The sequence below is a fragment of the Dipodomys ordii genome, unplaced genomic scaffold (genome assembly GCF_000151885.1).
Source record: "Dipodomys ordii isolate 6190 unplaced genomic scaffold, Dord_2.0 Scaffold17, whole genome shotgun sequence".
NCBI lineage: Eukaryota > Metazoa > Chordata > Mammalia > Rodentia > Heteromyidae > Dipodomys > Dipodomys ordii.
In genome coordinates, this window is record NW_012267233.1 from 4,365,253 (window position 1) to 4,379,659 (window position 14,407).

The 14,407-nt window shown below is 35.3% G+C and overlaps 1 protein-coding gene across 1 annotated transcript in view; it reads right to left on the reverse strand.

The window, feature by feature from the left end:
* Pkhd1l1 (polycystic kidney and hepatic disease 1 (autosomal recessive)-like 1) overlaps positions 1-14,407 on the reverse strand; it is a 153,502-nt gene that overhangs the window by 67,469 nt on the left and 71,626 nt on the right. Inside the window, exons 29-38 of the mRNA XM_013012469.1 lie at positions 13,414-13,578; positions 11,915-12,036; positions 10,246-10,378; positions 9,338-9,533; positions 7,199-7,341; positions 6,707-6,811; positions 5,873-6,061; positions 4,980-5,150; positions 4,270-4,496; positions 2,537-3,521 (exon numbers count right to left, since the gene is read on the reverse strand). Of these exons, the coding sequence (XP_012867923.1) occupies positions 2,537-3,521; positions 4,270-4,496; positions 4,980-5,150; positions 5,873-6,061; positions 6,707-6,811; positions 7,199-7,341; positions 9,338-9,533; positions 10,246-10,378; positions 11,915-12,036; positions 13,414-13,578 (2,436 nt within the window). The remainder of the gene's footprint in view (positions 1-2,536; positions 3,522-4,269; positions 4,497-4,979; positions 5,151-5,872; positions 6,062-6,706; positions 6,812-7,198; positions 7,342-9,337; positions 9,534-10,245; positions 10,379-11,914; positions 12,037-13,413; positions 13,579-14,407) is intronic.

The window sequence follows — 14,407 nt, forward strand, 5'->3', positions numbered from 1 at the left end:
TCTGTACAGTATTTTCACAATAAAAAATAAATAAAATAAAAAAATGAAACAAAAATACATAATATAATGAAAGGTCAATGTTTGTTCATGTGTTTAAAGACATACCTCTTTAATTCTGTTTTTTAAAAGTTGTGTCAGTGTTTTAATACCAGAATGACTACTAATACATATGCTGTGCCATATACTTTAGCTACAATATACCTTGTAGTTTAGTGTTTATTAACTACAAATAATGCATCTTAATATTCATTATTTTTCAGTCCTATCCATTCTACTGAGTTGAATTTACTATTTTAGTTTGAGAAGACAGGAGAAGGGAAAATAGGTAGACTAAGGAACTATGAGTGTCTGCGCAGCTGTACAGAAGGGTTACAATTACATGGGCAAGATAATGAGTACATTTCTTATGGAGCATTGCTGCCTCCTCCTTTGTTTCCCCTTCCCATCCCTTCCCATCTTCCCCCCCATTCCCCCAATCCTTCCCCCCCCCCCCCCCCCCCCCCCCCCCCCACCCCCCCACCCCTGCTTTGGCTGCTAGGCCAAAGTTGTAAAGTTTTTTTTTCAAAATAACGACTTGTACATCTCATTGTTGCAATGGGTCCACCTGTATCCCTATTTAAACGATTTGTTTTTCCCCTTCTCCTCCACAAATTATACCAACATCAAATACAGTGAAAGCATTTTGAAGATCAGTTGGGTCACTTTTTATTCTCTGCACTTTTCTTCCCGGATATGAGAAATTATTTATGTAAATGGAGTGTAGTTTTTCTTAATTCAGCCTATAGTTTTAAATTATTTCAACTTGATGAACAAATCATGTTATATAATTAGGTATAAGATAGGAAATAAAGAAAAGAAAGGAAAGATTATGGTTCATGTGGACACTGAGATTTGAATGAATATACACAGAAAGGAGTTCAATCTGTTTGTGCCCTTGTTTCTTTTTTTGACAAATGTACACTGAGAGCATAAATGAGGAAATGTTCACAGGTCATCCAAATAACTACATTTCAGATGAATAAATAATCTCCAACTGGTTACAAATGCAAATATCCAAGTATTGTCTTTATTTTGACTTAACTAAGAATACCATGGATTACCAAAGTGAGGATTACCAAAATATAAATCCCTGTGTTTATGAATCATTATCATAAAACTATAAATGTTAATGAAATATTTCAGGTTAGGAATACTATAAGGTAATAAGTTATTCTGTAAACCTTAAAATAATGATTTTGTTTTCATTTTGCTTTTTATAGCAGACAGGTATATTCTAAGTGTGATCTATAGCCTACCCCTTTAGGAAATTAAACAGCATGGATCTCATTTGATTGCCAGTCTCTTATACTTTACATATATTATATTCAAAGAGAGAGAGAGAGAAATGCCCCCTAGAAATAAGGAGCAGATGCTGTCAATTGCAATGACTTCAAATATGTGGATTTATCATTTCTATGTGTCACTATGGCTAGTTTGGTAGAGTGCTAGCCTTGAGCTGAAGAGCTGAGGGACAGCACCCAGGCCCAGAGTTCAGGCCCCACGACTGACAAAAAAGAAAAAAAAAAAGCAGTATAGTCATTTCTATTGTTAACCTCTGTAAGGCAATAGAATTGATGTATTAAAGAAAAAATTAATAATAAAATTATTAAAGTTAGGTAATATATCTTATCTAAACCCAATACATTTCCCAGTGATATAAACTAAAACATTTTAACATCTAACATTTCAAGAATTCTTTATTCAATGTTCCATTCTAAATTACCATGTATACATGAATTAATTTCTCAAATTTTATGCAATATATACAAATATATGAAACTAATATTTAAGAAGAAAAATATAAATTCATGTCCAGCACATCACCATTAGAAAGGAAAAGAACCAAAGACTGGAACCTGAGCATCAAGGACATTGCACTACAGTTGTCTTTCCAGAATTCACTAGGTATACAGTGGGCATTCCAAGAGCTAGAAGAGGATCAGAAACAGTGCAGTACAATAGCAAAAGACCAAGAGGTCATTTAATATATGCTTAGCTTAGGAAAATGTGTCACACTGAATCATTCAGTAAATATTATTTTATAATTTGTCTATCTAAATTATTCCCTTAAAAGATTTCCACTATACTAACAATAATCATCCTGAAATTCAGGCAAATAAAATACTCTGAATAATTCTCAGTGTTAGTAAGAAGGACTAGTTGTGAATTCCAATAGCTGTTTCTTGTGGCATGGCAACTTTAAGGATTACCCACTTTGATTCATATATCCTAGCATTTATTCCTCATTTGAAATTAAGGTCAAGTCAAGTTGATGGAGATTTTTACACCTAAATCAGAGCTGCAATTTGTTTAAACATTTTATCCCAAGATTGTGTGAAAAATCAGCACTAACTTGAAGCTCATGTATTAATGGAGTTAAGTTAGGACTGTTTAAAAACACATCAACATTATTATGATTATTGTTAACGCTATAGTAATAAATGCTACTGTTACTACAGCATCAAGAAGATAAACGAGACAGCCTGTAGTGAGGTACCTCTATTTGGGATGATTCCTCTGAGCAATGGAGTATCCTCTGAGGCGTATGTGAATGGCAAAGGTGGGTAGATGACTGTATTAACCCAGATCTTCAGATTGGCCACTCCAGCTTCCCCAGCTGGTGTCTTGCAGTAGATCTGACTGGAATTGACAAGTAGAATTTGACAAGGGTCTTCACCAACCGTGACTGTAGTGTTGCCAGGATAGAAGCCGTTCCCTGTGATGAGCAGAGCAGTTCCACCACCCATGCTGCCAGAAGCTGGTTGAACAGATGCCACCGCAGGGCTGCTGATGGTCCCGTTGCCTAGAGCCAGACCCTTACTTCTCACCACAACGCGGAGAGAATGAAGTCCAGCTGGGAGAGCCGTCAGAAGAACAGTGAGGTTCTTCTCAGTAACATCAACTACTCTGAACTGTTGATTTCCTATGAAAACAGAAATCTCCTCCAAAACTGTCCCAAAACCTTTTCCTTCAACAAGCACTTTTGCAGAACCTACGATCGAGTCTGGGAAGACTCCCGTTATATAAGGAGTGAGGCTTTCTAAATACGAGAAGCTGCAGGTCCCCTGACATCGAGCAGGCTCTCCATGTATTAGAACATCTACATGCACACGTTGTTCGGAAGCCGGGGGTGATTCACATTCAATGGCTGTATAGTTCACAGTTAGAACTTTACATGGAAAACGCCCCATAAAGACTTCTACACCTTCGGAAGAACCTGTGAATCCAGAGCCGTATATAGTTACTCTTGTCATTCCTGTAGTTGATCCTTCATTTGGCAACACCGTGTCAATATTTGGCAAAAGCACAAATCGCCTATCAAATTCATTGAACAGCGTGTTGATAGCGGTGCCCAGATTGTAGACAATCAAAGTGACAAGTTCTCTGATGCCAACATCCATGGAATTTTGAGGGTCAATATGGCAAATAATAGAAGTGTTATTACTTTCTTTTACAATACAGGGGTAGCTACCAATTGTAACCTGAAAATAAAAAGAATAGAAAATAAGGAAACACATTGCTCTGCATGAACTTAATGTTCCTATTAGCAACAAGTATAATTTTAAGAAGCTAATTCTGTGAAACCTGTTTTATTCATAAAATTAATTTTGAGATTTAAGATGTATTTTGAATTGATTTTAATGCTAATTATGACTGTGCACACATATTCATAACACCATTCTTCACAACAGGTCATCAGTGAAGACAACCCTAATGTCTATCAGCTGATGACTCGACAAAATATGCTATACCATTCAATAGACTATCATTCAGCTATAAAAAGAACTCTGAGAGCTTTATAACAAGTGCAAATAGTAGGTCACAAGGAATTACAAGCTGTATAATTACACTTGTAAGCAATGATGTCCAGAAAAAGCAAATCTACAGGGATGGAAAGTAGATTAGTTTGGGGGCTGGGAGAGTGATGTAATTAGGCATGATGCCTAAGTGTTTAGAGGTTTCTTTGTGGGGATAACAGAAATGTTCTCAAATTGGCTGCAGTAATTGGTGCACAGTTAGATGAATTAGATGAATGGAAACACACACTCATATAGACACATAATGCATATATATTGCTGCTAAGTTAGTTATAGGTTTTAAATGTATGGATTGTATGACATGCAATTTACATCTCAACAAACTGATGAAAATTAAACTATGAGGTTATAGTAAAAATACCTTCCCTTTATTGAGTATATAGAAGTTCACGAAAGATCTTTACAATCTTACCTTATTAGCACATGTGAGATTACTGAAGCCATGTCCAATAATGGTTATCAGTTCATTTGCTGTTCCTGAGGAAGGAGTAATGTTACTTATACATGGTGACATACAACTTGAAAGCTCAAAGAGCAATCTATTGGAATGTTCAGCCATGGTATTATTCAGGCCACACAGAGGATCTGTTGCTAAGCAGCCTGCCACAGAGCTTCCCAAGTGCAAGTTCTCAGGTCCTCCTTTAGACAAAAGAAAATCCTATAAATCATAGATAATATTCTAAAACACGAACGATGTTCAGAAATCATTACTCTTCATTTTGGTGAGAGCAACTTCAAATTCTGCAAGAATGTCTCAGAAACACAGGGACATAAAAGAAAAAAACTTGAACAAAAGAGAAGAATAAATGTAAACTTACTTTATTTTTCTATTTGCCCCTGGCCAGAATCCCATAGAGAAATGAAGCAGTAACCTCAACTAGCATTTAATATAGTTGGAGCACATCTAGAGTGTCGGGATCTTTGCACAAGCGATCTCATTTGGGAGATGGGCAGAAAGAACTTACTGCCATCTTGATTTTACAGAATCAATTCCAGACTCAGAGCAGCCCAAACCTATTCAAAGTCCTATGGCAGTGAGTTTCATAATGGTTAGACCCTGTAATCTGATGCCTGCTCCTGGGAGATCACCTGAGTAAAAGTTTCCACCCTCACCTATTTTACCTTGAGCATATGTGGCTTCCATGCCACCCACAAATAGCTGCAGGGGAACGTGCCTGGTTTCAGCTGGTAAAACGTTAATGACTCCTTGGAGAGAAATAGAGTGTGACTCCTCAATATATCCACTGCTATAATAATGGGTTCCAGGAGAAGTAAACCGGTAAGAAAATGAACCTGTCACAAAATAAGATTGTATAAACACAAGCAGTTAGTGCATCTTTGAAATGGAGGCTGTGGTGGAATGGCAATTTAAATGTGCATGTAGATGGCACGTTTCTTATTTTTCATGTATTTGATAGGTCAACAAGAAGTAGCAAGGAAATGACTCACTAGGTATAAAAGAGTTATCTTGTGCAATGAAATTACAGTTCAGGGAGACAAGATCCTGAGATGTAGCATTAATTGTTTTTCAGTGGTTTTTTGTTTTGTTTTTAGAAAACCATGGCTAATCTGAAACAGTTGACCAAACTTTAGAGAAAAGCTCAATATATGAAAATTGAAAAATAAATATGTATAGGAAAAAAGCACACTTTCACTGAGATCTCTTAGAAGAAATATTGATTTTATAACTGATTCTAATTAATATAATGCAACCATTTGCAATCAGATTGATATGATTAAAACAAATTCTTATTTCTATCATATTGTGCTGTATAGTTTTTCATTGGTTACTTATCATGGAATCAATAAATGTGTGCCTGGCATTAGAACTTATTTCAAAATATACTGAATGCAGTCATTTTTAACATTTTAAGTAAAGTCATAAATGGCAGATGAATCACTTTGTGAATTTGTATATATTATTTGCTTAAACATCTTTTAAGTCTAAAGAAAGTGTCTTTGTATTACATCTAGGAAAAGGATATGGTGCCAAAGCCAATAAAGTAGATACATACCTGATTGAGATTTTTGCCTTCCATTAGTAAATCCTTTGCCATCATAAATTATACTTCCAGGACTAGAGACTGAGAAAACTCTATATCCTATTCCCTTGAGAAATGGATGTGCTTGCCAATACCAAATCACCGTGTCTCCCACAGACACATTTAAGACTGATGGTGACCAGGCATAACCAAATCCATGTTCTAGATGAAAAATAGAACCGTATTTTTACAAGAAGAATGAGTAGATTATTTAGTAATTAAGTTGAAAACACCCTGAAGTTTTGATAGTTACTAGGGAAAAGAACTTTAAAGTAATATTTTATTGAAATTTTAAGCACTGAGCCAAAATAAACAAGAGTAATAGCAAAATAATGAGAAGATAAAGTAGTAATACAATGACCAAAAGACAATTTTAAAAATACTCAATGAATCAGTTGCTGAGAGATATTACATGGAATATTTTTAAAGGCTCTGATAATTATTTAGACATAGGAATTTTCTGAAAAAAATTCTGAAGCACATAGATATGCAAATGTATGGATATACATAAAAACATAATTTTAACTTGCTTATTCATTTAGAAAACCATGAAACTACAATACTGTAGTAACACACCAAATGACAATTTCTAAGCATGGACCTCATAAAATCTACCCTTCTAAACTCAAATTTATCACTGAATCACTTCATATGTGACTCCTTTGTAAAGTGATGGTGTTCGCAAATTATAAAAGAAATCATGACATGGATCCCCTGAATAGTTTGAAGTGTAAAATAAATAAAACCCAAATTAATTCCAGGACAAAAGGTTTTCCTTGTTCACAATATGTGAATGTTGATTGGTACCTAAATTATCCCCATTGTTGGTAATTCTGAATACATTCCCTGTTGAATGGAGGGTACATCTTATGATACTTTCTGATGATGATGTAACATTACAAGGGAAAGTACCTAGAATGAACAAAAAAAAGCAAAAAGAAAGCATTATATCAAATACTACAAAGATGAAATACGATTGCTAATAGTCAAGTCCCTTCCCACCTCCCAAAATCTTTATATTCCATGGTCTTTGATGGTAATCATGTTTGAATACTGATTATTTTCAAAATAATCCTCTAACTCTTTTTAAGTACTCAATATACATTAAACATAAAATAACAATTAAAAAATGAAAGCTTCTATTTTTTAAACTCCTTCAGTCAAATACATTTCACCCTTCTTTATACTAATAGAAAAATGTTTTAGTGACTTCAGGTATTTATATAATAACTCAATAGCACATTCTTTAAGCTGAAAGGAAAACGTTTAACATCTCTCCTGGGGGAATGAAGCTCTTACCTAAAAGGACAGTATTCTCAGTTGGTATTGTGCTGAACCCAAAACCCTTTACAGTAATTTCTGTCCCACCATACAGGGAACCTCTCTGTGGAAACATGTGAGTCACTTCCAAAATATACTGAATTGAAGCATTTGACTTGTCTCTGAGAAAGAAGAAAGAATAGGTTTTTTTTTCCCCCATGAATTTATTTTCCATAGGTTGGTAGTTCTGAACTCTTGCTAGGCTATGACTACCTGAGGAAATTTATGTAAGTAGGGTAGAACATCTGGTAATTGGCAACCTCAATTTGGTTTGGCAGGAATATAGTAATTATTCTGAAGATTAGAATTGTGGAAATCTGCCAGGTGCCAGTGGCTCACGCCTGTAATCCTAGCTATTCAGGAGGCTGAGATCTGAGGATAGCCATTCAAAGCCAGCCCCAGCAGGAAAGGCCGTGAGACTCTTATCTCCAATAAGCCACCCAGAAAACTGGAAGTGGTGCTGTGGATCAAGTGGTAGAGTGCTAGCCTTGAGCTGAAGAGCTGAAGGACACCTGAGTTGAAGCCCCATGATCAAAAAAAAAATGTGGAAATCTGATAGCAGAAGGGTATGAGATAGCAGATCTTAAAATAATTTGGAAAATACAGGAAATGAGGTCACAAGAAATACAAGAAATCCTTCAAAATGTTCTCTCTTTTCATTAGAGTGAAATATAAAGGCAGTTTTATCTGTAAACAATAACAAAATCCACACATATTATGTAATTAATTATGGAAGTATTATGTGAGTAATTATGTAAGGAATTTCTCTTCCCACTATTTCAAGAAAATGAGTTTTAACTCATTTTTCATTGTTACTGACAATACCCCTAATAAGAAGCCTTCAACATGTACAATGTCTAGCAGGCTAACTCCCACATTCTGGGTCCCGCCCTAACAACTCAGGCAGAAAGATTCTAAAGAGTTCACCTTCATTAAACTCCCTCAGCATAACTGTATTGAAACCTCTATAACGATTAGCTAAATACACATTTTCATTAGGGCAACTTTGCACATGGTATCAAATCAAAGCAGAAAGCCAATGGCTCTTCCAGAACTCTTCTAGCTCCAGTGTACCTGGAAGGAAATACAGGCCTGAGGGTATGGTTGCTCCTTCATCACCTGTGAGGTTTCTCTCAGCTTTTGTCACCTTCTTTCTAATCTCTGTATTTCAGCTTTCTCCTTTTCTAAGTATTCTAAGTATTCCAAGCCAGTAACTCCCTCATATATGAACCTTTAACAAATAGTCAGAGGGAAGAAAATACTAAATCTCTCCAGAAAGGCAACTGGAGGAAGATTCTCTCCATCCTTCCTTTTTATTTATTTTTTAATCCATGTGAAATACTTCTTTTAAAAATGTTTATTATCTTTAAGTAGTTGTACAAAGGAGATGCCATTTGGCAAAGCGGTTTATGAATATAATGCATCTTGATCAGTGTCTTCCCCTTCACCCTTCTCACCCCGCTTTGACCCACCCCTTCCCTTAGTTTTTTTAACCTTGTGGTATATACCATGATACTACGTTATCCTCTCCTTTGTCCCGTCATTCATCTATTCCGCATGCTTTCTCTTAGATGGGCAGCTCCTACCCATTTCTTGATCTAATTGTCATATTTTCACAGAATTCTGTTCCTTGAGGATGTTAGCTTCCTCTATTATATACTCTTATAACTTGTGCTAGCTCTTACTCATTGTATTTTTCCCATTTATAACTGTTACAGTACTGCTATAACTCTTTGTTTGAATCTTTCTCTTTGACAAAACTGTGAGCATCATTTTTGCAAAAGACAGATCCCTCTTAATGCCTACTTCAAATCTAGCATTAACAAGTATATGCCTTCTAGAAACTACTTGCTAAATATTTCCTGAATTAATAAAAATGGTGTGACTTGTGCACAAATCTAGCTGCAGAGAAAATTGTATAGTCTGATATGAATGATATTGGTCTCAAACTGAAGTCTCATATTGTATTCTATGAGATTTTCTCAAATATTTTACGAATGGAGATGTAGAAAAGGTAAAGAAAGCAATAAATAGAAGTCCATGACTATTTCTTTTCCTAGCTCAACTATTAGCCACACGTGTTCCACAATTCTATGGAATTTGTGTTCATCATCATACCTTGTTGATGCAAAACCCCAGGTTCTGACTTCCACATAAATGTCATGTTTTCCAGGAGGCAACAAGGGCAAACGGCATTGAATACCTGTGACATTCCAGCTAAGAACCTGGCAGGTTTTTCCTCCAACATGTACCACCATGTTTTGTGCAAGTTCATTGCCAAAGTTATAACCCTTAATTGTTAAGTTGACGTCTCCTGTTGTTTTAAAAGAAGAAAAAGTACAGAAAAGTTAAACTTAATATCCAATATGAAACTGGCATATTAAGTCAATCAACTAATTTCACTGAATTTAGAAAAATCCAAAAACTTTTAAAAGCATAATGAAAAGCTGACAGACTGCTGGTTATCATGTAGAGATAAAAATTCTTTTTTGAAAAAAAAAATTCTTTTTTGTTTCACAGGGGGAAAATGACAATAAAGTACTGTGTGTGTGTGTGTGTGTGTGTGTGTGTGTGTGTGTGTGTGTGTGTGTGTGTGTGTTAGCGCTTAAATTCAGGGCTTAGTTGCTACCCTTGAGCTTCTTTGCTCAAGGCTAGCAGTCTACTACTTGAATCACAGCTGGACTTCTAGTTGTGTGTGTGTGTGTGTGTGTGTGTGTGTGTGTGTGGTTAATTGGAGATAAAGGCTGGGTTTGAAATGTGATTCTCAGATCTCAGCCTCCTAAATACCTAGGATTTCAGGTGTGAGTTGCCAGCCACTCAATCATATTTTTCTCTATATCGCACATAATCAGAGAAAAATCATAAATACATGTTTTTAAAAGGAAAACTAACTTAGGGCTCTTTTCACTTTAAGAAACAAACTATAAAAAAAGAAACAAACTATAAGAGAATCAGTCGGGGGGCACTTTCTGGAAGTGATTTCCATCAATATGTTAAGTGACTCATCTTACAGAAGAGTTTCTTACCTAAAATTGTTCGTACTTTTGGATTAAAATCAGTTATAACTGGAGTCTGTAAGCAACTGTAACTAAAAACATCCTTTGCTGTAGCTTGAATTCCATTGGTAGTAACTGAAATATCAACTGTACCCTCAGTTCTCTGAAATAAGCAGAGAAATAATGCAATTAAAAAACATTAAATACTTAGAAATTCAATAGCTGAAAAGAAATAGTTATTTAAAAATAAGTTTTTGAAGATGTTTTATTTTCATCTTGATTAAAATTAATTTTCACATATTTAAAAAGTTGTGATATCAAATATTGGTTACATATATGAAGTCTCAAAATAAAGGTATTAGGGTTTTGTAGGTGCTGTATTCAATTTAAATGCCTCTGTATTATTGGAAGCTGAGGGTTTCATAAGATGGCTTAGATACTCAAGACAATGGTTCTCTAGTTGATAAGGATTAAGATGCTGCAACTTTCCTGGTTTTTTTCATTCACAACTCATATCATTTGCTGATCTAGTGTCATTATTTAAGACTAAACATTTAGACTCCGAAAACAATTATCCATGCTTTTGCTAATACAGGGTCTGCAATTCGTTGATTAAGAAAAACTTGTCACCATCACTTGATATTTCTTTAATGCACATTTGGTGTTTAACTGTATGTCACAATTTCAACAAGTTTCAGTTTGTCATATTCACTAGATTCTCACCACTCAGTCCAATAACAACTAAAATTTGTTTTTTCCTCCTTCACAACTACATAACACATCTACTTATTTTAATATATTTTGGGGTTTTGATGGTAGTGACTAAATGTATTAGCATTTTGTACATTTTGTACATAACAAGCAAATCAGAGGCGTAGACTCTGTTCAAAAGCAAATATACTCACTACTTATGTAACTGTAACCCATCTATATATCACCTGTACAATAAAATAAAATTTAAAATATATATTTACATCAAAATATTTGGTCTTACAATACATGATGTCATGGAGAATTTCACATGTGTGTTTTTTGTCAATAACCTGAAACAGCAAATATTTTAAAAACTCCTTTCTCAAAACAAAATGTTCTAAATTCACTTTTTTTGGGGGGTGGGGTCCGGTGGTGGGGCCTGAACTCTGGACCTGGGCACTGTCCCTCAGCTCTTCAGCTCAAGGCTAGCACTCTACCACTTGAGCCACAGCGCCACTTCTGGCTTTTTTCTTTTTGCTTATGTGGTGCTGAGGAATCGAACCCAGGACCTTATGCACGCAAGGTAAGTGCTCTACCACTGAGCCACCTTCCCAGCCCCACTTTTTTTGTTTTATCATTGTTATTTTGTTTTTATTATCCTTACGTGCTAACAGGGCCATCACTTTTGTAGAGAACTGCTTCCAACACTCCCTCTCCCTTGTATTTTGTCTTTACTTTATATCAACATCTATTATTTCAAGTGGAGTGCATTGCTTAATACATAATAGTCTGTCTTCTTTTGGAATTTTAAGGATCTAGAAGATAGGGTATAATACTTCATCTCTGGATCTTAAAAAGCTGTTGAAAAAGTAATTTTGGAAGGTCATAATAGAATCACTGCCATTTCTAGGACATTTGTCACTTACTTAACCTTCTTCCCGGGTGATGTACTTGAATTCATAAGATTTAACACTTAGGGAAAAATGACCAAAATCAGAGGCCTTACCTTCGGTGTTCTGCAAGTTATCCTGTTTGTATCCCCTTCAATCACTTTGCAGGTTTCATTTCCAACTAACACCTCTGAACTTTCACTAAAGCCAAATCCAGATATAGTCAGTAGAGTGCCACCTTTATAAGGAAAACAAAGAACATAGAGAAAATTTAGTAATATCTAACTCATCTTTTGAGAACTGACTTGTCATTGAATAGATAGAGTGCTTAAAAAAATCAAGAAGAGGGCTGGGAAGGTGGCTCAGTGGTAGAGCGCTTGCCTTGAGCTGAAGAGCTGAGGGACAGTGCCCAAGCCCAGAGTTCAGGCCCCACGACCAGACCAAAAAAAATCAAGAAGAACATATATACAATACTAGGATGCCAAAATCAAATGCAGGGTATAAGCCATAGGGGGAAAACACAAAAGAAAACGAATGAGAACAACAAAGTGGTGAAACAAAGGACAAAGGGGGAACCCATGCAACAGCGAGACTCCAGATAACATGTTGGAAATGATCTGTACAACTTGGGGAGGGAGGATTGGAGAGGTAGAGAAAGAGGGATAAAAATGAGGGAAGGGGGTAGCAAGTTAGAAAAGAAATGTAATCACTACCTTATTTATGTAACTGTAACCCCCTCTGTACATCACCTTAACAATAACATTTTTTAAAAATCAAGAAGTAGATTCTTGATGTGTACAATTAAACCACATGCCTGAATCTGAACTTTGTAGCTTGGAACCACAAAGAAGTGGTTCACAGAAATAATACAGATTTGCCACCCAAGTTTTCTTTGGGGCATTATTAGCAGCAACTGCTATTTCCTGTGGTGCCTTCTTCATCCTGAGAAGAAATTATTGTGTTTCTATTCACTCAACCATTCCATAAGTATGAAGTAAATATGAATACTTTTACCAAATCCTAAATTTAGAACCTCCAAGTAAAAAGAAAACAGAGAAAACTCAAATAAACTAATAATAAAGAATCTTTTAGAAACCCAAAAGGACCAAAAGCACAAAATGCAAAACTAAGAATAGCTTAAAATAAAGGGAGGAGAACAGAGCACAAAGGAAATTAAGCAAGATAAGAAAAAGCATTGTGTTATATCCATCCTCTTCATCAGCTTTCCTTTGCCTGATTGGTTTCCAGAACTTTTTCTGGGTCAAGTTGCTCCGTTGAGATTATGGTTACAAATGGAGCAGCTGGTAAGCAGAATAATAACCAATAAATCTTATCTTGACATAATTAATGAGCTTGTTATAGAAACATGTAATAATGGATGATATTAATTCAATAACCAAAGACGTAAATATAAGCAGTCACTCTGACTTGTGCTTCAGAAGAAGCAGAAGAATTGGTCAGCCATTTAAGCTCTATGTCTTCTGAAAGGCAAATCGTTTTGTTCTATATGAGGGAGATTTGTGTTCTCTCCCTTTTCCCTGTCAGAAACAGGGCATTAGAAACTGAAACATAGAAATGTAACCAATTTTCTCTGTTGAGAACTATTAACTATTACCTGCCAGACTTCCTGAATCAGGCCAGATGTGTGAGATCTGGCTCTGATAGATGAAGTAGAATCCTTCACCTTCTGCATGTTGTGCCAGACCAGCATCAGCTATGGACACAGTCACTGGTACACGTCCAGCACTTCCATTCCGAATCTGGCACGTGATCTCATTTTCTTGTGATAAAGAAAGGAGAAAATTGTATTTTTTTAGATGAAAATCACTAAAAATTTATGTTTGTAATTATTAATCTTGGCCTTCACTTTGAGGCCCCAAGAAAGAAAACTGCTCATGGGAAAGGGGAAATCTTGAAGGCTAGGAAAACCTTTGTAAACTATTCCCAGGAAAGAGGTAAACTGATGATGAAAGCCAAGTAAACAATCTCTGATGTTACTGTGTTCAATAAGGCCCCTTGTCATCATTTTCAAAATCTTAATATACAATACAAATCTTAATTTGTAATAAGGACTTATATTAATCAAAGTGTTTTGTGCAACATATGTTTAAGATTGCATAAAATAACAAGTGTTATCAGCAAAGATAATAGACAACAAAATAAAAACATTTATTTTATTTAGAATAGTTTGTATACACCAATAATATAGGCACAATATTGACTATTGGACTGCAAGAATATATAGAAACTTGAGGAAATTTAAAACAATAGAAATTACTTGGACACTGTATTTTCTTATACAATTCTAATACGTTTCAATTAAGGAAAAGACCTAATATTATAAAAGATAACTTTCAGAGAAATAAATGACCTCAGTTTCAAGAAGGTGAAAACATCTTTAAATTCTGAATCACTTGAGAGAAATTCTATTGGATTAGATGTTAAGGAAATGCCAAACCTTCTTGCCACATGACTAATGTACTATTGTCAAAATATGGGTAGAGGAGCTGGGGATAAATGGCAGAGCACATACCTAGCATTAAACCAGCAGTACAAGAAAAAAAATGGGCATTGGATTAACATGAGGAAATATCATTGTGTCTCAGAAT